General features: G+C 56.7%; 2 protein-coding genes across 25 annotated transcripts in view; one reads left to right on the plus strand and one right to left on the minus strand.

Moving 5' to 3' along the window:
• The window catches only part of TMEM120B (transmembrane protein 120B), a 48,817-nt gene extending 45,067 nt beyond the window's left edge, over positions 1-3,750 (plus strand). For 2 of the 3 annotated variants that reach the window (XM_049698109.1, XM_004276706.4), the window contains one exon: positions 1-3,750. In XM_049698109.1, coding sequence (XP_049554066.1) covers positions 1-114 — 114 coding nt within the window. In that variant the 3' untranslated portion in view covers positions 115-3,750. The other variant, XM_049698108.1, reaches the window with a different exon arrangement.
• Positions 1,695-26,146, minus strand: RHOF (ras homolog family member F, filopodia associated). 22 transcript variants are annotated; one of them, XM_033440906.2, is made up of 9 exons: positions 25,881-26,146; positions 25,428-25,470; positions 23,929-24,033; positions 16,265-21,974; positions 15,449-15,618; positions 15,072-15,159; positions 4,618-4,727; positions 4,396-4,530; positions 1,695-3,282 (listed from the first exon to the last, which is right to left on the minus strand). In XM_033440906.2, the coding sequence occupies exons 4-9, from the start codon at positions 16,575-16,577 to the stop codon at positions 3,118-3,120; spliced, it is 981 nt and encodes a 326-aa protein (XP_033296797.1). In that variant the 5' UTR covers positions 16,578-21,974; positions 23,929-24,033; positions 25,428-25,470; positions 25,881-26,146; the 3' UTR covers positions 1,695-3,117. The 22 variants fall into 22 exon arrangements, with proteins under 22 accessions (XP_033296797.1, XP_033296796.1, XP_033296803.1 ...); XM_033440905.2 differs by having other exon boundaries at positions 25,762-26,146; XM_033440912.2 differs by lacking the exons at positions 25,428-25,470; positions 25,881-26,146 and having other exon boundaries at positions 16,265-18,334; positions 19,617-19,686; positions 21,884-21,974; positions 23,929-25,261.
• Between the last annotated feature and the right edge of the window lie 56 nt (positions 26,147-26,202).

A 26,202-nucleotide genomic window follows, 5' to 3' on the forward strand; every position in this document is an offset into this window, starting at 1 on the left:
GTGTTCGTGTTGGCGCTTACGTTCCTTGTCCTCTTCCTCGGCAACTTCCTGACCACACTCAAAGTCGTGCACACCAAACTCCAGAAGAACAGAAGCGAGGCCAAGAAGCCGTGAGCCACGGGGCTGGCGCCCCTCGACCCCCGGACTTTGAGACTGCAGGGGATCCCTGGCGACACCCTCGCTGCCGGGTTCCTCCCAACCAGTGCCAGTGGCCACTGGCAGCAGTGACCTCAGGGGCCAGCGGCATCGCTGGGAGCAGAGCCGAGGCCCCGGTCCCCGGCCGGACAAGAGGAATGTGACCCCAACCTGTCCGTGCAGTATTAGCCCGCCCCAGCCTCCCTATTTATGACATATTTAATATCGGCGCACCCCCTTCCCTAGAATCTGCCGCTCTCTTACCCCGCTGCTCTCCGCGAGACTGCGTCAGTCTTCCTGGGGGGTGGGGGAGGCTTAGCCTCAGGGTCCCCCTCTGTCCTCCATCCTGTCGTTTGAGCCCTTCAGGTTGGGCTTCGGACGTGCCTCGCTGGGGTTGGGTTTCCGCTGACCTGCTACTTACTGAGTCCCAGGCGGGTGGAAGGAAGCCCTTCCGTGTTCCGGGGAGCCGCCCTCCCCGGGGCACCGCTTCTGCCGTAAGCTCCCGGCCTCCGCGCGTCCGCCGCGCGGGTGTTCGGGTTCTCGGAGAACCGCTGTCCGTGTCTTTGTGCCTCGTACTCTTTGTGCTTCCTGAGTCTGCAGCCTGCTGGCCGCCAGGTGGCCCTGCCTCCCACAGGCCCAGGGCTTGGCCTGAGGCGGGAGGGTTTTCTGAGGGTCACCACCAGAGGGGGCCCCTGCATCGTCTGGCTGGTGTGAGGGCTATTTTTTTTTTTTTCTCTCTCAAAGTTTGGGTCCACTTTTGGGGGCTTCATGACTCCCACCCCTCAGCCCACCTTCCCAGATTCTCTCCGTGAGCACTCAGGGCGTGGGGTCAAGCCCCTCGGCAATGGTTGGGACGTAAGCCAGCGTGGAGGTCACCCACGCTCAGGCTTCCTCCCTTCACCTCAGAGCTTCTGGAACGTGGGGGGCGTCTGAGCAGGCTCACTTCGAGGCGGCGGCCACACTCTAGAGGCCAGGGCAGGTCTGTTGGTCACCTCATGTTAGGTTCTGTATCTGTGGGGAGGGTGAAGAAGTGAACAGTTTGGCTACATTTTCTGCGTCTTCTCATATGGGCCTCAGCCGTCCTTAACGACTTACTTAGAAATCCCTGTCGACCAGAGTACATAGATGGTGTCCCTAATCATGCTCTGGGTGTCAAAGGGGTTTAAACTTTTAAAGTATGAAATTTCCCCTCCCCTCCCCTCCCCCCAGTAAGATTCCACATAAAAATCCAGATTTCCACTTTCCCTAGAGAAATGGAAAGATCTAGAAACATTCCCACAGAGCAGCATCTGGCTGGGCTGAGCTGCCTTGTCTAGGGTGGGGTGCTTGCTTTCTAATTTGCCACAGGCCCCACCACTCCCTTTCATCCCTGCCCTACTTCACTCATTTGGGTCTCCCATCTGGCCCCTTAGGCACTTGGGTTTGCCCTAGACTAGGAGTTGGCGAACTTTTTCTGTGAAGAGCCAGATGGCAAACATTTTAGGCTTTGAGGGCCAGATGGTCTCTCACTCTAGTCTGCAACTGGAGGGCAAAAGCAGCCAACGCGTAAACGAATGGGCTGTTTTTCACTAAAAGTTTATTTACAAAAATAAAGATTTGGCCCACAGACTGTGGTTTGTGGACCTCTGTCCAAGACCATCATTTGTCCACGGAGCCTTGGACCGAATGCTCTCTTGATTCCCCAGGGCGCGGCAGGGCCTTGGGGAACCTAGGTGGGGTGGGGTAGACTTCAGAAGTCTCTTTCTCAGGCCTAGTGGGCGCTGAAGCACTGGGCGACGGAGGAGGCTGAGGCAGGAGATACCGGGGATGGCAGGACCACCTGAAGCCATTATCTCATCTTAGGTAACGCTGATCCCTGGGCTTACTCAGGAGCCACCAGCTCTCAATCTCTGGGGCATCAGAATCACCTGGGGCACTTGTTTCAAAACTCTTGGGCCCCTGACCCCAGACCTTCTAGGAGGTTCAGTGAATCTGCACTGGGGGTTAATCAAGTCTGTTCTCGCAGGAGGCCAGGATGGCCTTGGTTCCAGATCTCCACATCTTGGCAGAATTGGAGGCTGTGAGAGACGGGAGCTCGATGACTCTTTAAATGAGCCAGTGCCGTCCTTCTGCAGACAGTCTGTAGAGAGACCTGACTTGCCCAAGATCACTCGGAGCTGGTGTCACTTTTCATCTCGGGTTTCTGGCAAGTAGTGGCGAGCGGAGGGGTTGCAGGTGAGGAGACACTGAGCGAGGGCCACATGGATCAGCCAGATAATACTTTTTGCTTTTTGAGAGAGGTTCTTCTCTGCCTCATGTGCGTCCAGCTCTGGAAAGATGGCGGCCAAGCCGAGGGCTGAGACTTAAGTCCTCTGTTTGGCAGGGAGGAGGGAGGGGGCTGGTGCCGGCCCCCCACGTTTGGGGCTGGGGCCTGTGTTCTTGTGATAGGCCTCGGTCCCATCCTGGTGCCTGAGTTCCTGCGGGGAGGAAGCAAGAAGCTGGAGGATGCAGCCGTGCCTATCTCAGGAAACCAGGGAGGCGGGTGACTGGGGAGAGCAGGCTTGGGGGCCGTGTGGAACGCTGCCAAGTCCACATTTATCCTCATACCAGACGTCATTTCTCATCTCAAGCACAGGCTTTGAGGACCTATTGGGTGTGCAGAAGGGGACACACAGCTGGGGGTTGGTAGTGATGAGGGCACTCCTGAGTCCTGGGGACAAATGCTAGTTCCAGGGTACAGAGGGACTGAGTCCAGCACCCTCGCTCACCACCACCATGCAGGCTGGAGGGGAGCTCGTGGTCAGAGCCCCAGCTGGGAAAGGAGAGAGTTCCAGAATGTTCCAAGAGCCTGGCCACAGGCTCCAGACACCAGGCCCTGGAGACGCCCGACTCCGAGTGCCCTTCGAGAGCTGGGGAGGGTGCAGGATCCGGGGAGTAGTCTGGAGCTGGGGACCTGGGTCCTCTCAGTTCTATCGTGAGGGCCATGGGCCCCGCCGGGAGGTGTCAAAGCAGCAGGCACAGGCGGTGTTGTTTCTGCCGCTGTGCTTTCTTCAGAGCACTGAGGGCAACTTTGGCGGCCTCTCGGAAGACGTCCTCCACGTTCTCCCGAAACTTGGCAGAACATTCCAGGTAGAGGGCGGCTTGGATCTGCTCGCAGGCGCTCTGGCCCTGGTGGGGGGAGGGGCCGCGATTAGACGAGGGGCCTGGAGCATGCGGTCTCCTGTGAGACCCCTCACAGATTTGGGGGCTTGCTGGGGGCGGAGGCCTCGGTGTGGGGACGCTTCACCCCAGGGCCAGCACTCCCCAGTGTGTGCGGATGGACCATGAAGGCCAGTGTGGTGGGCCTGTGGGCTGTAGCTGCTGGGAGCTCTGTCCTGGCCTCCTGCCCACGCTTCCCCCGAACTCAGGCAGAGACGGGGGCTGACTTCAGCTGAGAACTGGGGTGGTGTGTTGTGTCTGCCAGGCCTGTGAGGAGAGTTGAAGGCCTCAAGACAAAAGGGCTTCCTACGTGCTTCTCTCCCCTGCTCTTCCCGAAAGCGCAGTTAGGGCAACTGAGCTGGCTATTAGAGTAAAAACGGTATTTCTAACACAAATTTATTAATGCCTGTTCCTTTTTATTAAACTTCATTAGTTTTCCTTCGTGTTCCTTTTATTCTGCCATGCCTTACCCAGAAGGCCGCAGGGTTTGGTCAGGCTCATGAAAGGAACCCTGCTTTCCAATGCAGGCCTGCCCTTCCAGGCCTCTGGGGAGATGGGACAGGGTGGTGGTTGAGGGCTCAGGCTCTGGGGCCAGAGTGACTGGGATGGGATCTTGGCTCCACTTCAGGTTAGCTGTGTGACCCTGGGCAAGCTACTTAACCTCTCTGAGTCTCCATCTCTCCTCTGTAATATGGGGGGTGCTAATAGTACCTGCCTCAAGGTTATAAGGATTAAATGAGGTAAGTAATGTAAAGTGCTCAGGCAAGTGGCCTATCATTATTAATATCTAAAAATTATTATTCTTAACCGCGGCAGTCCAGTGGTTAGGACTCGGTGATTTCACTGCCGTGGCCCTGGGTTCAATCCCTGGTCAGGGAACTAAGGTCCTGCAAGCTGCTCGGGGTGGCAAAAAAAAGAAAATCATTATTTTTAGAATCCTGCTGGCTTCAGCTCCCGAAAGGCTGCTAAGGCACACCAAATGCAGAGGCCAAAGACCTGGGAGGCTTTCTGGCCATGGCTGTGTCCTGGGCTCCTGGCGATGGGGTGCAGCGGAGCGGGGCGGGGGAGGGGCCCCTGGCCCACCTGCGTGTAGGTGATGGGCTCCAGCTGGGCCGCCCGGAGCTTGCGCAGCTGCTCCTTGTCTTTCCTCAGGTCTGTCTTGCAGCCAACGAGCAAGATAGGGATCCCACGGCAGAAGTGGGTGACCTCCGGGAACCACTGTGGAAGGAGAGGGCGGGCATCAGGGCTGGGGCCCCGTCCCTAGCCCCTCCTCCAGAGGCAGGCGGGCTGGGAGAGGGGCCTTACCTTGATGAGAACGTTGTCATAGCTGGTGGGGTTCATGACGTCATAGCAGATGAGCACGAGCTGGGTGTTCTGGTAGGACAGGGGCCGCAGCCGGTCATAATCTTCCTGCCCTGAAACCAGACAGCAGGTGGAGGTCAGGGAGGTACCACTTACTTCTCTACCTGAGTCCCCTGTCTGGCCTCCGATGCATGAGGGGTTGGGGGTCTCCTGGGCAAGAGACTCTAGGCCTCGGTTTCCCGTCTGTAAACCAGAGGTGGCGGGCTTCCCTGGTGGCGCAGTGGTTGAGAGTCCGCCTGCCGATGCAGGGGACACGGGTTCGTGCCCCGGTCTGGGAGGATCCCACGAGCCGCGGAGCGGCTGGGCCCGTGAGCCATGGCCGCTGGGCCTGCGCGTCCGGAGCCTGTGCTCCGCAACGGGAGAGGCCACAACAGTGAGAGGCCCGCGTACCGCAAAAAAAAAAAAAAAAAAAAAACAGAGGTGGCAGCCCGCAGTCCTACACGAGATAAAGCCATGCAGGGACTTCCCTGGTGACACACTGGATAAGACTCCACGCTCCCAGTGCAGGGGGCCCAGGTTCGATCCCTAGTCAGAGAACTAGATCCCACATGTATGCCGTAACTAAGAGTTCACGTGCCACAACAAAGGATCCCACGTTCTGCAACTGAGCCTGCCTGCTGCAACTAAGACCCATCACAACCAAATAAATAAATATTAAAAAAAAATAGCCATGCAGTGATCAGAGATAGGCCTGATTGCAGGGTAAGTGCTGGAAAAACTGCTAGTAATCATGCCAGTGATGATCACCCCTCCCTCCCATCCTTATCCCTGGTGCTCAGGTTAATAGCGCAGACTCTGAAGCCAAATCCAAAGTGAAGCCTCCCCTCCCTGAAGTTTCAGACCAGTGGGGTTGGGTAGGCCCAGGACACTGCAGTCAACCGTGGAGTGCGCCCCCCGCCCCCCCCCCCCCGGCTGAGAGGTGCATGGTTGAGCTCCTCCTGCCATTCCTGCCAACACTAGGAGGAGGGTGGGGGCATGCTAGAGGTGACAGACCGTGCGCCCATCCAGGTCCACTCGGCACAGTGGCTGCCAACCCCTCTGCATACCAGACTCACCAGGAAGAACTGACAACTTCTGACACTCGGTCCCTCCCAGCACCACCTGAATCAGAACCCAAGGCTGGGCTTGGGCGACGGTTGGTTTAAAAAAAAAAACTTTTTTAGTAATTTTTTATATTGACAATTTCAAACTTACAGAAAAATTACAACAGAGAGCACAGAACTCCCTTACTCAGATTCACCGAGGCCTTACGTTTTGCCCACTTGCTTTATCTGTACATATACACTTTGAATCACGTGAGAAGGAACTGCAGACCTTCGGCTCCCCCGCCCCCACCCCCACCCCCACGGGAGAGTTCCTATGCGGTTTTTCTAAGAACAAGGACGTCCTCTCACCTACTCAGGACAAGTATGAAACTCAGAAACCAACACTGACATTGTACTCTTCTAATCCAATCCATAAGCTGTATTCAGATTTCACCAATAATGTCCTGTAGTATTTTTTTCCCTAGTTCAGAAGCAGGCCCGGGATCACACACTGTGCGTGGTTGTCATGCCCTATTTTTTGTTTAAAACTACCACAGTGAGAACTGAGAGTCTTTCAGGCCCTATGGCGACCCCTGGCCACCTCTGCAGAAAGACCCAGGCGGTGACTACCTTCCAGGGAACACAGAACTCAGCCCAGGAATTCCTGCCCCTTCCTCTAGCCTGTGGGTGCCAGGGAGGTGCCACCTGCCCTCTGATCCCTCCGTGCCAAAGGCCTCTCAGGACAAGCAGCCTCTCCCAAGAGCACAAACAGGACTCATCCTGCTCCCAGACCCCTGCTGATGACAGGACATGGCCGCCATCTCCTTTCCCACTGGCCCTCCTCAGCCCAGGGATCCTTGATGGTGTGCAGTGACTGGGAACCCAGATCTAATGATGGCTGGGCCGGGAGGACTATCTGTGCTGTCACTCAGCCAAAGTTCCCTCAACACTGGAGAAGGGGTGAGGGGTAGTCAGGGCCCCGCAGACTCAGGCCCTCCTGCCCTCATTACCAGAAAGCTGGAGAGATCCTTGTAAGATGGTGGGAAACCGGCCCAACGTGCTCTTCCAGCCCATCTCCCCTTCCCATACATGTCCCCTCTCCTGACCTTTGTCCACATCTTTCTGATAGGGTAGTCACTAGCCCCATGTGGCTATTTGAGTTAATTAACATTAAAAATTCAGGTTCTCCGTTGCATTGGCTACATTTCAAGTAATTAACTGCCCCACGGGGCTAGTGGCTACCGTAATGGGCAGTGCGGGTGTGGAACATCTCCATCATTGCAGAAAGTTCTACTGGATGGCATGGCACTATCCTCATCCAAGCCACCGTCAGTCTTCTGTGCCACCTCCTCCCTGGCCTCCTGCTGCCCCTCAATCCATTATCCACCTGGCAGCTGGATGGATGGTGACACAAGTAAAATCACACCCCTCTCCCCTCAACTGAAACACCTTCAGTGGCTCCCTACTGCCCTTTGCAGAGAATCCAAGCCTCTCCCAGTGGTCCACATGACCCTGCTGCCCACCAGTCTCGACTTCATCCCCCTTCCTCCTGCCCCACTCACTCGCTGCAGTACAACCAAGGCAGCCTCCTTGCTGTTTCTCAAACCTATCAAGCTCTTGTGCCACACCTGGAATGCTTTTCCCTCATTTTTTCCCCCATTTCCTTCCTAGCATTTCATTTTTAAACATTCAGACTGACCATCCACAGTATTTCCTTCTTCAAGATAATTGCCTTCTCTCTACTACTTACTGGTAATGCCACCTTATACGTCACACTTTTTCTTTTGGCGACCGCGCGGCCTTGGGATCTTGGTTCCCCAACCAAGAATTGAACCTGGGCCCTTGGCAGAGAAAGCCCAGAATCCTAGCCATTAGGCCACTGGGGAACTCCCATCACACTTTTTAGAGTGCCTTTGCCTATAAATGATTAAGAAACCTTTACAGGAACTTCCCTGGTGGCGCAGTGGTTAAGAATCCACCTGCCAATGCAGGGGACACGGGTTTGAGCCCTGGTCCAGGAAGATCCCACGTGCCGCGGAGCAGCTAAGCCCGTGCACCACAACTGCTGAGCCTTCGCTCTAGAGCCCGCAAGCCACAACTACTGAGCCCGCGAGCCACAACTACTGACGTCCACGTGCCTAGAGCCTGTGCTCTGCAACGAGAAGCCACCGCAGTGAGAAGCCTGCAAACCGCAATGAAGAGTAGCCTCCGCTCACCGCAACTAGAGGAAGCCTGCGCGCAGCAACGAAGACCCATGAAAAGAAAAAGAACAGCAAAGACCCAACGCAGCCAAAAAAAAGGAAACCTTGACAACAACCACCTGCCTGATGCGCTAGTCAGGGATCTTATGAATACTCCCATTTACATATAAAGAAACATGAGACGTGAACTGACCCCTCTGAGGTCACGGAATCAGAGCCAGGCCTGACTCCACATTCATTCAAGTCCAAGGCCAGCGTTCCTTCTGCTGATACGCAGCAATGCTCTATTCTGCTCTGTAGTGTGCAAAAACAGGTTCTGGGCCTCTACGATGTAATGATGCGGCTCAGAATTCTGGCCTCACATACACTCTGATTCCCTTTTAGAAACACGGCAGGAGAAGACAAGCAGTTGTAAAATGGGGCTACGGTGTTCTGACGTCTCCTCCCATCTTGCCCGGCTGATTCCTCAGAGAGGCCTTCCCTCACCACGCAAAGTCCATCCACAGCCTGTACTCACACATTTGTTTACCGCCTGTCTCCCGGGAGACTGTAAGCACCCTGAGGGCAGGGTCCATGTCTGTCTAAAAATCATTCCTGGCACAGGGTAGGTGTCCAGTCACTATTGGCTGGTGGGTGGTTGAGAAGTTGTTCATCTCTTGTCAGACTTAGCAGAGACGAGGGCTGAGACATGCCACTGGGCTTTGCAATTAGGGCCTGTGCTGACTGCAGCAAGCTTGATGAGGGCGGAGCCAGACTGCAGTGGGTTGAATGAGGAAGTCAGACCAAGCCTGCTCCTGGCTCAGGGCCTCTCCCTTGCTGTTCCCTCTTCTAGAAGGCTCTTCCCAGGTAATAGCATGGCTCACTCCCTCCTTTCCTTCAGGTCTCTGCAGAAATGTCACCTCTTCCAAGAGAACTTTCCAGACTGCTCTGAAACAAGAGCCTCCTTTGCAGTCCGTCCCATGACCAGCTATGGCTTTATTTTTCTTCCTAGCAAGTATCACTACCTGACATCACAGTTGTTTTTGTTTGTGGGGGGAGATGTCCCTCATGAGCACGTAAGACCCTGAGGACAGGCCATCTCTGTACTCCTCACTGTTAGATCACCTGGCGCACACAGGCTCTATAAACATTTGGGGAATGAATGAACGAACAAACGAGCCGGTGAATAAAGTGGAATAATCATCTCTATGGCTTTCAGGTTTGCAAGGGCATTTCACTTCCATCACCTGTTAATTTTTTTTTTTTTTTTTGGCCGCACCTCGTAGCGCGCGGGATCTTAGTTCCCCGACCAGGGATCGAACGCGTGCCCCCTGAAATGGAAGCGCGTATTCCTAACCACTGGACCGCCAGGGAAGTCCCACCCGTGTTAATTTAAGCAGTCGCCCCCACACACACCCCCCGGGAAGCTGGGCGGGCAAGTTCTTCCTGTTAGGAGCCCACGTGGCTGGGGGTGGGGCTGCAGGTTTCAAGGTCACTGACAGGCTCCCTGTGAGCTGAAGCACCAACGCGGTTCCCAGCTCCAAGGCCAGTTTCCTGCCCAGACGCTGTAAAAGCTCCAGTCCTCCCGGGAAGCCTTCCTAATTGGGAATTAATCTCTGGACCTCAGTTTCCTCATCTGTGAAACGCGTATGTGAGGAGCAGGTGAGCCTCGATAATAACAGTAAAAATGGTTAGTATCAACAATATTTATTGGCAGTGCTCTCACTCATCACATGCCAGGCCCCATTCAAAGCCCTTTACCTGCATAGACTCATCACTCCTCACTATGATTCCTCACTACTGGCTACTGTTTTTGTTTTGTTTTGTTTTGTTTTTGTCGAGTCATGCAGCTTGTGGGATTTTAGTTCCCCAATCAGGGATTGAACCCAGGCCCTTACCCGTGAAAGCGCGGAGTCCTAACCACTGGACCGCCAGGGAATTCCCACTACTGCTATTGTTATCACCAATTTACAGATGCAGAAACTGAAGCACAGAGAGGTGAAGTGACTTGCCCAACGTCACACAGCCAAAGGGAAGCTTCATAAAGGACAGAAGACCATAGGTAGAACTATTGGGGTGCTTCTCTCTCAATCCACCCCAGAGGATAGGGAGCTGTCCTCACTCTACAAGCCCCAACCCTGACCCAGTGAGGAAAGGCTGCCAACAAGGGGATCTTGAGAGGGAGGGACTCTGGGAGAGGATGGGTAGCCAGCCCAGATCCCATCGCCTCTTCCCAGTTCTCTTTTTTTTTTTTGCAGTACGCGGGCCTCTCACCTTGTGGAGCACAGGCTCTGGACGCGCAGGCTCAGCGGCCATGGCTCACAGGCCCAGCCGCTCCGCGGCATGTGGGATCTTCCCGGACCGGGGCACGAACCCGTGTGCCCTGCATCGGCAGGCGGACTCTCAACCACTGCGCCATCAGGGAAGCCCCCAGTTGTCTTCTTGACTTGACTGTGCCTGGCTCAGCTTTCCCCAGGAGTTCAGTGTGAGCCTCCACATAGGGACCACGCCTGCAGACTATGGACTTCTGGGTGCTGTCGACCTCATGGCTCCTTGGGAGGAGTGGAGTGTCCTGGACACCCCACCCCTATGAGTCAGGACAGCCAAGCTCCACTCAGACTCATTTTCCATGATCTTGGCACCTTCCCTCTCTGGGCCTCAGTTTCCTTATCTGAAAAAGGGGGTGATAACCCTGCCCTTGATATTGGAAGTAAAGGACTTGTAGGCTGAGCAATGCTGGGCAAAGGTGTGGGCCTGCGGTTACTATTGAAATAGAAACTGAATGGGGACCTGGGTGGGGGATTCTAACCGCAGATCTTGGGACCCACGAGCTCTAGGAGGCCTCCCATCCACTAGGTGATACAATTACCCTCCCCATTTACTCACAGTGATGCCCAGGCTTAAAGGGGGCAAAGTCATCTGCCCAGAGGCGAACAGGGGTCCCACTCTGGCCTCTGCAGATGGGCTTGAGAGGTTAAAAAAGCCCCCCGAGGGCTTCCCTGGTGGCGCAGTGGTTGAGAGTCCACCTGCCGATGCAGGAGACACGGGTTCGTGCCCCGGTCCGGGAAGATCCCACATGCCGCGGAGCGGCTAGGCCCATAAGCCATGGCCGCTGAGCCAGCACGTCCGGAGCCTGTGCTCCACAACGAGAGAGGCCACGACAGTGAGAGGCCCACATAACGCAAAAAAAAAAAAAAAAAAAAAAAAAAAAAGCCCCTCGGGTTATGTGCAAAAGGACACATTTGCTTCTGGAGAGGAAAGGTCTTCTGATCCACAGCTCCCCCGGAAGCTGCCCATCTTCCTGAAGCTGGCGGTGCCGCAGGGCCTGAGGAAGTGAGGCTCACGCGAGCGTTATTTCCTTTGTGGGAAGCTCTGCCATGACAGTCATCTTCCCGGGGGCATGGTCTCTAAGACCTGGTGCCGGGTAGAGGAGAGGGTGTCATTGGGCCACAGTGGTCCCCAAATCTGCCAGAGGACATCTACAGGGCACGTGGTTCCCATCTCTGGCCGGGGTGTTGGTCAGGGGAGGGAGGGGTGCAGGCAGCGTGAGAAGGGGAAGCTGCCAGAAGAGGAACCCACTTTTACTAGTGCTACTGGGGCCCGCCCACCTGTGTCTCCTAACCGCAGTCTGGAGCTCAGACCACGCATGCGCCATAGACCCACAGCGTCCGCTCCCCCGCCTCCAGGGCTCCTGGCTCCTAGGCACCCCTCTTGTCCGTGATTCCTGTCTCAGCGACTTCTTTGCGCCCCACTTTTCCTACTGTTCCCATCTCTGGCTGGGAAGGGGACCACAGCTCCCCGACCTCCCGGGGCAACTCCAGCCAGTCCTGTGATGCCCCACCCCAAAGCCCAGATAGCTCTGTCTCCGGTTGGTGTCTTAACATCCCACCTCGCCCCCACCTCCCCTCTCTCTGCCCAGGAAACTTCAGACTTCACCGCAGCTTCCTGCCTCTGAGGGTGTCTGGGCAGGCAGATGAGCTGCTAGGGCAATGGGTGCTCACAGCGCCCGCCCCCTTCACCTTTGCGCACTGCACTGAGAGCTCCATCACCCCTCCATCCACCCTCCCGCCGCAGTGGTGTCTGTAACTGCTTCCGCAGGACGGAGACAAGTAGCCAGACTCTCCTCCCACACGGACCCCTGTGGCTGAGGTCCTGGGTGTGGAGAAATTCAGCCTCTCGGGGGGGGGGGGCCACCCCATCCCACAGCTCTGAGCACCACTGGTTGGCTGGAAAGATGCTCGCTCCCCTGCCCCCCACCTCCCACCATAGGGTCTAGCCCATCAGGTTCTAGAACCTTCTACCATAACCTTTACTAGACTTGGGGCTTCCCTGGTGGCACAGTGGTTAACAATCTGCCTGCCAGTACAGGGGACACGGGTTCGAGCCCTGGTCCGGGAAGATCCCACATGCCGCGGAGCAACTAAGCCCGTGCACCATAACTACTGAGCCTGCACTCTAGAGCCCGTGAGCCACAACTACTGAGCCCGCGAGCCACAAGTACTGAAGCCTGCATGCCTAGAGCCCGTGCTCCACAACAGGAGAAGCCACCGCAGTGAGAAGCCCACGCACCGCAACGAAGAGTAGCCCCTGCTTGCGCAACTAGAGAAAGCCCACACGCAGCAACAAAGACCCAACGGGGCCATAAATAAATAAATAAACAGATAGATAAATAAATAAATAAAACCACCATTACTCATCTCTACCTGGGCCACTCCCTTCACCCTGTCTCTATCTTTTTCTAGTTGATCACCTGGCCATTCTTTCTGCCACTTTCTTCGGATATCTGTTCACCCCAGAGAGAGAGACAAATCTCATCACCTTTATCACAAAGGACCTTCTCCAGGGGTGTCTCTGCACCCAGGTTTCTTTTTCATTCATTCATTCCACAAGCCTCGCTCTAGGACAAGCACCACGCTGGGCACTGGCGTGTGGAAGAGGAGTGACCCAGGCTTTCCTTCATGCTCCTCCTGACAGTGGGGCTTCCCAAGTCACAGCGGGACACCCTTGAGGGAACAGCCACGTTTCTTCCCCCCAGAATATCCCTCCTGGGCCGTCCTGCTGACTGTGAGGCCAGTCTACTCCCCCAGGGATGCCACTGAGAGGTTCAAACCCCAGCTCTGCTTTTCTGCCGCCTGGAACAGTCCTGCTGGGAAAGCAGAGGGTGGGGGCCGGCACAGAGCTCTGCAGGCAGCGAGTTCAAAAGAATAGGCTTGGGCTGGGGCCTGGGCCTGAATGGCAGGAGGTTAAAAAATCACAATGACAGTGAGCCCTTTGCAAAAGCCAGGCCCTGCACTAAGTGCTGCATGTCACATGAATTTGATGTAATCCTCACAACTATTTTAGCCTTGATTCCAGAGAAGGAAACTGAGGCCTAGGTGCCCCCACTGACACGCAGCCAGGGGGGCCAGCATCAAAGCCCAGGTCTGACTCCAAAGCATGTGGCAGGAAGCTGTGGACAGGTAATCATCGCCCTGAGTGGTCACTGCTCCTGGTGATTTGGGAAGGAGCTCTCCCCATCCCTCCCACAGTAGCTCTTAGTGAAAATCATTCCTTATACCAAGTAGAAGCTTTCCAGAACCTCTACAGGACAATCTACGCTGATAAGTTCTTTGAGCATCTTTCTCTGGGTGAGGCCAGAAAGACCAGAAGTGATCCTTACTCTGGGTCCGATGAGGGAGGCTGCGGTGAAGCCCTGAGGGCAGAGGAAGGAAGAGAGTGAAATCTTCCCTCTGACTCTCCCTGCCCCACCAGCACTCCACCCACAAAGTGGGGTTAATGAACCTGCCCCCACCTGGGTCCCGGACAGGAAACATGTGAAACTGAAAGTGTCCCAGACACACCATGATTTTTACTGCTCTTGTGGCCACGCCCTTGGGAATTCCTCAGACGCCTTTGGCTTTCCCAGTTCAAGGGGCTGGAGGCATGGCCCTGTTCTGGGGGCAGCCCTGCAGGGCCCTCATCCAACAAGAGAGGGCCCTTAGAGGCCACTATAGGGGGGACACACCCATATGGCAAAGTCAGGAATGAAGGAGGGGTTTGGGGCTGGGAGAGGCCCTTTCCTGAACCTCTCCAGAGTGGAATGAGAGATGTTACTGGCAGCCTTATGGAGCGGTGGGCAGGAGGGGGTGGTCCTGGATTTTGGCCCTATCCAAGACCAGCTGGAAGACTTGACCTCATACATACAAGGCTTGGCCGACAGGGGAAGGGACACCTGATGACATAGTCCCCTGCAAATTACTGAACACTGAGTCACAGAGGCTGGGTGAGGCCCCAGCTGGGATCCTGAGCTTTGCTCCCCAAAGTTGATTCAGCCCAGAGGGGCGTCAGGGCAGGATGGAAGCTCCCCAAGGGTACCAGTACCAGCAGTGTTACCCAAATCCTCCCGTTGGCTGTGCTCCTCCACCCATCCCCCAACAATAGGAACGCTGATGACTGTGACGCAATTAGCATAAATACACTTGCCTTAGGAGCTGCAGGTGGCAGAGAGAACCTTATTTTGAAGCTACATTCCCTAGAGCTCTGTTCCTTCTTCAGTGCCAGGAAGAAACAGAACTGTAGCCACAGAATCCTAGAACCACAGGCTCAAAATTATAGACCATAGAATTCAGAGTCATGCACCATAGTCCATGGAATTCCAGACACATGGGACTCAGAATGTGTAGCTCTAGGGCCCTAGAGCCTCAGGGCTGTTGGCCACAGAATCCTGGAGTCACAGGCTCTGATCTATAGCCCAAAGTATTCTAGAACATAGGACCCAGAAATGCAGCCCACTGAACCCTAGCACCAGGGGACTCAAATCTGCAGCCCACGGAATCCTAAGAGACCACAGCATGTAACACGAAATCCTGGAACCATAATAAGCAGAAGCAAAGCCCACGGTTTTCTAGAGCCATAGGAGAGGAAGGAACCCGTGAGCCCTCAGAACATCAGCGCTAAGAGGGTGGCTCAGGAACTCACCTCTTCCAAATACCCTCCTTTTACAGATGGGGCGCCTCTGTCGGCCTCCAGCACCACCCAGTCAGGCGGTGGTCAACCGGTTCCCAGCCAGCGCCCCTCCGCGGCCTCCAGGAGTGACGGGATGTCAGGGCCCCGGGAGAGGCAGAAGGGCGGGCGGGGATGCCCGGCGGGGAATGCCCCTCAGGGGAAACGCTCCTGGCGGACCCTAGGACCCTCGCCGCGCAGACGCACTCACCGGCGGTGTCGTATAAGTTCAGGGTCACCTCCTTGCTGCCCACGGTCACGCTGGCCGTGTACTTCTCGAACACGGATGGGGCGTAGTGCTGTCGGAGAACGGGCAGTGTTGGTTCTTAAGAGATGCGGCGGGGACCCAGGGTCCGACTGGATCCCCACCCCCACCTTCACCCTATCCGGCTCAGCCCCCCTCACTCTGCTGGGCTCTGGAATTCCCGAGGGGGCGCCCCGGGGTGACGGCCGCCTCTCCGTGCGCAGGACGCCAGGGACCTGGGGTCCGGGTTCGGGGCGCAGGCTGAGGTCTGTCCCTCACCCCCAGTGGTCCCAAGCCCGTCTCCCTCGCCCCCAGCCTGCTTCCAGCCCCCCGGCGGGCCTCACCTCGGGGAAGGACCCCTGGCTGTACACCATGAGCAGCGAACTCTTGCCGCAGCCGCCGTCGCCCACAACCACGATTTTCAGCTGCTTCTTGCCCGGGCCCGGGGCGGCAGTCGGGGCTGGGGCCCCAGGGTTGTCCATAGCCGGGAGCAGGCAGCACTGGCGGCGGCGCCCTGAGGAGAGCGCTAAGGTTGAGCGATCCGGGGCGGGCGGGGCGCGGGCTGGCCCCTAGGGCGGGGCTAAGAGAAGCCCCGCCCTCGAAGCCGGCACCTCCTCCGCCAGGCAGCCAGCCGGGGTCGACCTCCCAGACTATTTCCTTCCTGCTAGGCTCTCGGCCCAGCGTCTTCACCTCTCATTCCCAGGGAAACTGAGGCAACTGAGAAACGGAGTGCTCAGCGGCAAGCGCAGCTCCCATCTCTCCTGCGAGTCACGGCGCCCCCCCACACCCCAACCAGCAAGATCTGATAGTTTCCGCCCCTTCCCGCCTGGCACCCTTGATTGGCAGTCTCTGTCTTCAGGCAGGGACCCTCTGATTGGCCGACTCGGCCTCCTCCATCGGGCAGCGTCTCTTTGATTGGCGGACTGCCCCCCAGCCCTCGGGTTCGAGGAGCCTTGGTCTCAAGCTCTGGGAAAAACCCCCCAGCTTCTCCCCGCCCCAACTATGTGGCCTCGGGGAAGTCCACTCTGACCTGTTTTCCCCCAGAAGGTAGCGTCGGTGGTTCCAAGAAAGATCCTGGCATAGGGGTCCTGTCTGCCCACGTGGTCTGGCCCTATGGGAGTGAGCCCATGTGTGGGTTGGGGAATAGCGGTTCCGCTTACCTATCACCCCACCTCCCAAAGGTGGAGATCTGGCGCCCTCTGCCGGGCGATGGCCTCGGCGCAACTTTGGTAACAGGTGAGTGGCCCCAGAACCCTTTCGAGGGTTGGCCCCAAACCAAGCGGGCGGGAACCTCTTTCTAGCAAGGCCCAGAGGCGTGGGAACCAAGCAAGACGCCGTCGAGAAGGGGAAGGGGAAGGTCAAGGTAAATCTAGTTGAGATCAGCTGGGCCCCCTTCCGTCCACTTTGGAGACTGATAACCCTGCTCCCACCAAGAAATTTGTGTTCTCCAGCCAGCAGCCACATATCCTTCATCCCAAGCTTTCTCCTCAACCCCCGGACCCAAACTGCTATTTACTGAGCATTCACTCTGGCCAGGTACTATCAGGGCGTCTGGGCAAAACCACCCCTGCCTCCCACCCCTTCCCTCCCTTGGACTGTCTTTTGCACAAACCAGGCCAGTGGTCAGGAGTGGCAGAGGGACCCCCCAGGATCAGGCATGTACCAGGCAGGCACTGGGACATGGCTAGGTGAGAGAGCAGAATCTTTCCCAGCTGGGGTAGGACATCTGACAGTTTCCTCAGAGAAGGGCTGGCAGGATTCAGGATCTTCTTGCCCTCATCCCACCCAGAAGATTCCCCACTTTCAGGTACTCAGCAAGGATCAGGTAAATTTTACTTCGGAAAGGAAATCGTCAACCTGGCACCATAAATGCCAGGTCAACGTTTTCAGAGAATGCAAGGCATAATCTGACCACCAGATGGCAGCAGAGACTGCCCCAGGAAGCCCCCAAAGAGCCCAGAGCTGGGAAGACCCAGCTCCAGGTTCTTAAGCGGAAAGCCCTACTCTGTCACCGGGCCAGAGGGCATCTGCTGGGTCAAGCACCCCTAGACAAATATACAGCAATTCATTCATTCCTTCTTTGCAGCACACGTTTATTGAGAGGCAATTGTGTTCCTGCCTTTGAGGAACTCAGTCCTGGGGGAAGCAGTCTAAAGGAGTCTGCGAGATGAGAACAATTCAGACACCGAAGCCCCCGTGGGGTTCAGAGGAAGTTGAGAGCTGGGCAACACATGAACTAAGCTTGGCAGTGCTGGCAGGAAGGGCCAGTGGAAGTAGGATGGGTACCCAGCCTGAGTAAATGCATGGTGGCTGGAAACCCCATCAGGTTTGGCAGTGGCTGGGGCATGAGGAGGGAGACCAGACATGGTTGTCAAGGTGGTGAGGGTTAGATCACAGGGGCCTGGCTATCAGGCTCAAGATGGGTGTCAGACAGAGGCTCTGAACAGAGGAGCCCAGCCAAAGCTCTTTCCGGTGACCAGGGGGGAGCTGTGATTGGCTGGTGAGGACAGAGCTGGGGCCATCTCTACACAGTGGCAGCCTGGGGCTGGCAGAAGAGGAGGGGGAGGAAGCCATCACTCAGGGAGAGGGAGGATGGAAGAGGGCTTTGAGGGAGGGGAGGACCACTTACCTTTGAGCCAGGCACAGGCCTGACCTCACATCAGATACCCTGAAGCTCAGGGAGTGACTGGGAGAGTAAGACTACCTCATCTGGGAAGGGCCTTGAGAGAACTCACTTAGAGTTTGCCCATTCTGAGCAAACTGTGGGAACTGCTCCAGCCCGTAGGGAGAGGGCACTTAACTTTTCCTCAAAATCCTCAGACCTCGGTTTCCACCTTTTCTGTCTAACTAATGGATTTCAACTTATAACAGAAAAAATGACTTACACGAAAGCAGGTCTTCCCAGGCCGGCCCAGGTCCAGGCAGGACAGCTGACACTGGCCCCAGCCTGCCCACCCACCCCTGCCTGGCTGAGAGGCTGGCACAGAGCCCCAGCCCCACCCTGCCTGGAGCGTGTTTGATTTGGACCTGGCTCCAGTGGTGGTGTAGGGGCTGGATCTGTAGCTAAAAATACCCAGCAGCCAGGCCAGCTGCTCAGAGCTTCCTTGGAGGTGCTGTGCCAGGGCAGGCCAGCTGAGGCACTGGGAACACCCACGGGCCCGGGGAGCCCTACTCCCTTACCTGCAAAATGTTCCGAGGACCCATGCCATTCTTCTATTCACCAGGAATTCCTGGAGAGATTTAGGAGGGTAAGAAAAAATTCTTTAAACTGGTTCTTGCCACAAAGCTGTTGAGACACAGAAGCCTAGGGGAGCTGGCAGGTGGCACCTGCGGGGGTGAACTGATTTGTGCTCACATCTAGGCCTGGGATCTAGTGAGGCCAACTGACCACAAGAGAGAAGTAGGGCCAGATCCACTTCTGTCTTGTCAGGGAAAGGTCCGGCCAACACAGGTCAGGACTGGGACGTTAACGACAATGCTAATGGCTTCCACTTCCCTGGTGCCTCAGCATACTCTGGGAGGTCACTACACACCTGAGGGGTCATCCACCCCACGTGAGACAGAAGTAACTGACCATCCTCTGGGGCCCCAGGGATGGGAGGTGGCCCAGCGCAGCCTGGGGGATCAAGGCTGTCTATCCCTGTCCCAGGACTCTCTCCAGGCTCAACATGTGGTGGTGGGCTCAGGGGAGTCACCACCAGAGTACAAAGAGCTACCTCCACAAAGCCAGACTCAGAGACAGGTCAAAGGTTATCTGCCAACCTCCTCCTCCTGATTCACAGGAGAGACCACGACTCCTGGAGGGGTAGGAACTCATCGAGGTCACTGGCCAGATGGAGACAGCACTGGACCCAGGCGGCCTCTGAGATGGCAGGGTGCCCATCTCCACAGTCCAGGCAGAGGTTCAGTTTCCACCCAGGGGGTCCAAAAGGTCGTACTCCACGCCTCGGCTCTCGCCCAACGGGCCGGAAGGGGCGGGCCCCTGGCGTCCAGTAGGAAGGCAGGTCCGGCCACCTCCGGCCGCCCTTCCGCTGGCGTGGCCCTCTCCAGGCAGGCTCCACCGGCTGGGCGCCAGGAGCAGCCCCGCCCCGAGCTTGCTGGGCGACCGGTGGGTGGAGCCACGCTCTCGGCAGAGGAACCAGTCTGAGGACTGCTAGGCTGCCCCGCCCCTCCCTTCACCTAGGAGGTACTGGCGTGCCAGACAAAGAAATTAGAAAGAGGGGGTGAAAAAAGGAAGCGGGGAGGGGTACGATCCTTCCAGGTCATCGGGACCCCTCTCCCTTCCAAGAATCACACCCGGACCACAATGGAGCGCCTCATTGTTCCCTAATTGGTCCGAGGGCGGGAGTGGAGGAACTGGCTGTAACCCTCCAAGCTGCTGCTGGGAGGGAAAGGTTTAAATCAATTATTTAACTATCCAACGCCCACGGGAGATAAAGACCCCAGCCCCGTGGAGCCCCAAGGGCTCTATCAGAAGGGATGCAGGACACCCTCAGGGGGCAGAAAGGTCACCTGAGAATCCAGGGAGTTGAATGAACTCATCAATGGCAGAGCCGAATTTAAACCGCCGGATTGGGGCAGACTGTGGAAGGAGGGAAAGGCTCGTATGATACTAATAATGTGAGCCTCGCCAACTTTTACAAAGTGCTCACCCTGGGTAGGGGGAAGGGAGTCTGGTGCCAGGTGCGGTCGGCTGCACCCCTTGCCCCCCAGCAAAAGACAGCATGGACCAAATCCAGCTTATCTGGAGACCCTCATGGCGCCAAGGCATGGTAGCCAGAAGGACCTAAGAGTACCACGCTGGTTACTTTCAACCAAATAGCTTTCCCAGCTCCCAGGCGGTGACGCCAGCAGACAGCTAGCACTGGCAGGAGCCCAGAATAACCCAGCAGCTGGGGCGAGGGGGTGCCATGCACACAGGTGCTGGGCTGGAAGACACCTGGAATCTCATCCTGACTGCCGGTGGTGACCTCCTGACCTTGGGTGAGTCACGTTACTCTCCGGGTGGGGGGAACCCCCCAAACCATGACCCATCATGGAACAACAGCCTGTGGACTTGAGGAAGAGCCACCATCCCAACTCACACACTGGAGTAAAAATGGAGCTGGCTCCCAGCCTGCAGAATGTCAGCCTTCCCCTTTGCCCTGAGGCTGTGCCACGTGCTACGAGGTGGGCTGGTGGGGGAGGAGCTCTCGGACAGCCCAGCCCCACCCCCCGCAGCCACCTCCGAAGGGGGGCCAACTGGTGTGAAGCCTGTGAGGCCGGCCCCCTTAATCCCACTTCATCCGCCCTCCACCCTTTACTGCAGGCTTCATTATCATCACTTTACACAGGAGACTCGCCCAAGGTCAACCAGCACAGGGGAGAGTCAAACCCACAGCTGCCTGCCTTAGAGCCTCCCTCGATTAAGCACCAACACGTTCCCAACAAAACCTCTGGGTCAAGCCCTACGGCTCCCCCAGTCCTCACTCCAGCCCCCAAACTGAAGGATGGGATAAAAGTGAGCAGAGCCTATTAGACCCGGAAGTCAAGCCTCGGCCCGAACGGGGGAGGCGGCGCAATCAGCAGCACCTGGACCCAAATGGCTCATCAAAGTAATCACAAACTAAAGATCACGTGGGAGAGGGGTCAGAGATCAAGGGCCGCACTGTCTCCAGCTGCGGAGCTTCCTGGAGATAAAGAGAAGGGGAAACTGCATGCTGTCAGCTTGCGTAAGGAGAATAAGGAGAGAGCTGCCATCTCTACGAAGCGACACCTCCGCACCAAGAAATAGTTCGGGGTTCCAAGAGCACATGCTTGGATCCTCACAACACCCCAGGTGTTACCTGGCCCAAAGGTTCTCAAAATGTCTCCACAAGGCAGCATCAGCATCACCTGGGAACTTGTTAGAAATGCAAGCTCTCAGGCCCCACCTACTGAATGAGAAACTCAAGGACCGGGCCTCGGAGTCGATTCTAATGAGCCACCCGTGTGATTCGGCTGCACACTCAACTTTGACAATCACTGACCCATCTGTGCAGATGGTGAAACTGGGGCTGAGGATCTGTGCTGCTTACGCAAGGTCACAGCAGGTGAAATGGCTAGCCAGGTTTCAAATCCGGGTTTCTCCCGTTCTACAAACAGGGCTTTTTCTTTTTCTTTTTTTTTTTTGGTGGGGGGGGGGGGCCTGGGTGAGGTGGAATCGTGGGAATTCCCTGGAAGGGGAAGAGTCAAGAAACCTCTTTCTTAAAGAAAGCTGGCCCAGATCTCAGGTCTTTCTGTTCTTCACCTCCCTAGCAGCCAGACATCAGAGGGGAAGAGGCCAGCTCACACAGTCACCCCACACGCCCCCAGCGGAGGCCGGAAGGGAGGGCCAGGGCCGGGCCCGGTTTCCTGGCAGTTGCCTGTGTCTTTCAGAAGAGGCATCCAGAGCACTCCACCCACCAAACACACAACTGGGAAATATTGGGTTGGCCAAAAAGTTCGTTCGGGCTTTTGTAAGATGTTACGGAAAGACCCGAACTAACTTTTGGGCCAACCTAATACATGCAAGTGCAGCCTCTCCTATGCTCCTAAATATGGCAAAGAATTGCACGCCCCAAACTCCTGACAACGGAAGCTGACAGGCGGGGATGGATGGACCAAGCAGGCCCAGCAGGCAGCCGATTTCAGTCCCACACATCTGTGGGGGGGAAGGGCTGCAGAACCAGACTAGCAGGTTTGGGGTGCCCGCCCTCCCTGGGCTCCAGGCCAAAGCCCCCCAAATATCTCTCGCAGGCTGGGAAAGGGCTCACACCTACCTTAGTGGGAGGACTGTCAAACTAGGCCTGCTTCTGTCCAAAGGAGGACGGTCCACTCTGGGGGTACCGGGCCCCTTCTCCGGTCATGATCCTGGGGGGAAAATCGGAGGGTGTTTTAGGGCGTCGATGGCCACAAACCGGATACGGTCTCCATGAGGGAAGGGGAGCCTTACAAATGCCTCTCCCCCCTTCCCAGCTGCCAAGGCAGCCCTCACTCCAGAATGAATAGGAGGGGGGTGTGGATGAATCACCAAGGTTCAGCCGGGGCGCCGAGCAGCAGGCGGCGGCTCATCTGCATTTCCAAAGGCCCGCCCCGTCCGCATCCCCTCCCCCAGGAAGGGCCGGAGATGCGAGGGTTTACCCCAGAGCCCTCCGCCTCTGGGGATCCCGGGGAAGGCCCGCTCGGCTTTCCCAGGCCCCAAACCCCACCCCACCTTCCAGAGCGCCGGCCGGCTGGCTGTGCCTGGACGGCCACCTAGGGACGTCGGTGGCCAGCGTGAGGGCCTCACGCCCCAAGTGGGGACAAAAGGGGCCCACCTGCCCCTCGGGCTCGGCTATCAAAGGGCGGTTGGAAGCCGGACGTGGGCGCCGAGGCTCGGGGTGGGCAGCAGGGACGGCCTGGGATCAGGGACGGGCCGCGGGGAATAAGTCCACGGCCTCTGGAGGAGCCGGTCGGGGTCAGGGGGTGGCCTCGAGGCCCCGATTGGCCCGGTGGCCCTTTGCTACTGGCTCCCGCGCGGGAGGGAAGAGAAAAGACCCCGCGACCGCGCCGGCCTCCTCGTGCCCCCGGGGGCCCCCAGGTCGGGAGCGGGGTCCGAGGACGTTGCGGAACCCGCGCTCTTCGTCGAGGTTTCCCCGGGCCAGGGGCGTCCCCGCAGGCGGAGGCCTGGAACGCGGGCGGCGCCGCGGCGGCCTCCCCTCCCCCCACCCGCGGCCCCGCCGCCTCCTTCCCTCCTCCCGCCTGGCGCGCGGCGGCCGCCACCGCCCGAGCCGCGGGCGGCGCGCGAAATGGCGCCCGTCTGACCGCCTCGCCCAGCAGAGGCGAGCGCGAAAGCCGCGGCGCGCGACGCCCCCAGGCCCGCGGCCCCCAAAACGGCCTCCGTGACCACCCCTCGACCCGGGGCGCTGTGTCCTGCGGGCTCTCGGGGCCCGGCCCGGCCGAGGGGCCGCCGCCTGCTCCGGGCTCCTAACGACAACCGGGAAAGGAGGGAGGAAGGAAGAAAGCGGCCGCCATTAGCCACCCGCAGTCCCGCCCTGGCTCCTGCCCCGGCCTCGGCCTCAGCCCCGGCCCCGGCCCCGGCCCAGCCGGCGGCTCTGCTCTGAACCTGAAAATAAAACTCGTGTTCGGGAGGGAGGAGCGAGCGCGGCCGGGAGCACAGGCAGCGCTCGGGCTGCAGGCGGGAGAGATGCTGCGTCATGGTGCCAACATGGACGCCGGCCTTTTGTCCTTTTTCGCTCAGGAAGCGCAGGCGCACCCCGGAGCCCCGAAAAGCCGGCTTCGGAGGGCGAGACCCCCACAATCAAAAGGGAAAGAGACCCCAGGCCCGGAAGGAGAGGCTTCCTCGGCTTTTGTGCCCGCATTCCCCAAAGCACTTCAATTTCTTCTCCCCCCAAGGCTCAGACCTAGAAAAGCGAGGAGGACGAGCGCAGGCGGCTCCGTGGATGCCCCACGTCGCTGGGGAGACCTTCCTCTCGCCTCCGGGGCAGAAGGGGCAAAAGGGTCTGAAGAGCTCTCCTCGTCCCCACCCCCCCACCCCTCCCGATCCGGCTGCCAAACATGAAGCTCCTGAAACCTTCTCCCCTCAGCTCCCAAACATTTGCAGCCCTTGGCCTGCTCGAAAAAACATTTCCTCGAAGGGGTAAAAGGCAGTTTTGTTGTTGTTGTTGTTGTTGTTTTTACTTACCCGCTCAGCCCGGTGCCATGGAGTCTGGAAGATCAAGCTGGGCGGAGGTTTTGGAGGTGTTATTGTAAAAAATATCTTTTAGGGGGATTGTTTAGTTGGGAATATTTGGAGTAGTGGTGGTGTCTTTTTTGTTGTTGTTACCTTTTTAAAGTTACACTCTCATGGCATTTTCAGCTCCTTCCACTTCTGCAAATTTTCCAGGGTTGGGTTGGCAAAAGGCGGCTTCGCTGAGGACTGTTTACTGCTCTGGATATAGCAATGGTGTGACCGTCATTAAGAGACAAAAGGCGAAAATACACAGTCAAATCAAACAAAAGGCAAAAGACGCACCGGCCATCCCAACCACCATAGAAAATACCCCCGAGTTAACGATGGTGTTTGGCTCGAACCAGCTAGGACTTGTTTTCCAGTTTTAATCTAGTTTCCTGTGACGGCTTTAGTCTCTTTACACAGAGGTCTTCCTTTCCCTCACCCACCCCCCTACCAAGACGAGAAAAACAGAGATGTTTTTCTTCAAATAGATAGATTTTCAAAGAAAGTGTACATGTTACTGGGAAGAAAGCTGACTAGCATTTATTGCTATAAACATTTTCAAAAGCTTAAAGCTAAAACCCTAGCTGTATAAAAGCAAAATCGTCTAAAAGCATTTTAACTGTTTTATGTTAGACAAGAGCGACAAAGACATACATGCAGATGAAGGTTCAGAAAATTAAGGACATCTCAGCAACATTAACAATGAAAACTGCACTGCGTAAGGACAGAATGGACTGGGTACTTACAATGTAAAAGGTTTTTAAAAAACTTAAAAGAGTAACGACTGCTTACAATTTTTTGTTGCTGCCATTTCGCTAGTCCTAAAACTATACATTTAAAACATTACCTTGTTAAAAAGAGAGCAGAAGGAGTTAATAAGATGGCCAGGTTTAAGTGTTTAATAGAGGAAACTATATATATATAAAAATTTATTGTTCAGTCAAGAGAATACAGATTAAGACAGCTCCAAGCTCCCCCCACCCACCCAAGAAAAAAAAAAAGAGGAAAAAAATTAAATATGTCGTTTACTTAGGTTTTTTGGAATTCAAAATTGTTAACTGCTGACATTAATGGTGTGCTATGACCTAGTTATACAAGACAAAGATGGATTCCAAGTCATAAGGAAAAATCCAGATCTTTTTAAAAAGTCTTCTTCATTCTTCCAATTGTGAGTCCTTTAGCCTGTTGACAAATGTTAAACACAACACTGAGGCGTCCTGAACTGGATGGTGGAGTCAAAGGAAAAACATTCCCCATTTGCAACAAAGGAAAAACCCACTTGGCCATTTAATTCCATTGCAGAAAAATGGCTCCCCTCATCTGTTGGCCTCTCCTTGGTGTCTGATGAAGGATGTTTTGAGAGCAGCGTCTAATAACTCAAGCCCTATAGAAGCCGCGCGCTGATTGGCTGCCGCACCCTGCCGCCCTGCTCCAGCCAATTACCTACCCACGGCCAAATTACAAACCCCGAAAAGAGCCCCAATGTGAAATACACCACCACGAAGCCCCAGCGAGGCGACTTCCTCGCCTCGGCCGCCCGACAGGAGAGGCAGAGGGGGCTACAAACGCGTCCTCGCGAAGCCCGGGAGCCTTGGAGTTGAACTCACAAAATGGAAGCCGCGCGCTGATTGGCCGCCGCCACTCCCGGACCTTTAATAAAGAAAGGGGAAGGAAAGATAAATGCAAAAAAGGGGGACTCTCTCCTTCGTCGGTGACTGGAGGAAGGGGGGGTGCGGGGAGAGAAGCATGTGTTCACAATTACAGGGCGCTCCTCTCCAAAAATAAAAACAGAAAGAAGCTTCTATCACCCAGGTCCAGGCAAGGGCTGCATCCTCCCAGGAATGTGAATGCTAATTTGGTTAAAATCCTGGTTTCCCTTCCCCAGCTCCGCTCTGGGGGGAGGGGGTCGCGGGGCAGAAGAGGAAGCCGGAGCCGAGATACCTCGATTGCAACTCGTCTTGGAGCCTCCTTGCAGCCCCTCACGGCTCCCAGCGTCCAAACACACAATCAGACACACACCCCAAAACCCAGCCCTTTCCCCTGAGCCCCCACGCGCCCACCTCCGGTTTTGGCAGTTTGGAAACAGTTTTGGAGGCCCCAGGCGCACGCCGCGGCGGCCGCGGCTCGGAGGGTAACCCCAGCCGCGGGAGGTAGAGCTCGGGGAGACCCCCTCCCCCGCCAGCCAAGCCCCCCACCTAAGTCCCAGCAGAATAAATAAATTAAAAGGCCTTCCCCCCGGGAGGGGGGAGGCAGTGTGGGAGCGCGAGAGTGAGGGGTGGGGGGCCGCTGGGGCCCGGTGCTTTGGCGGCGCAGCTGCCGCCGCCGGGAGAGTGCCTGGGGAAGCGGCGAGGAAGGAGAGGGGAGGAGGAAGAGGAGGAGGAG

This window comes from Orcinus orca, chromosome 15 (genome assembly GCF_937001465.1).
Source record: "Orcinus orca chromosome 15, mOrcOrc1.1, whole genome shotgun sequence".
NCBI classification, from domain to species: Eukaryota; Metazoa; Chordata; class Mammalia; order Artiodactyla; family Delphinidae; genus Orcinus; species Orcinus orca.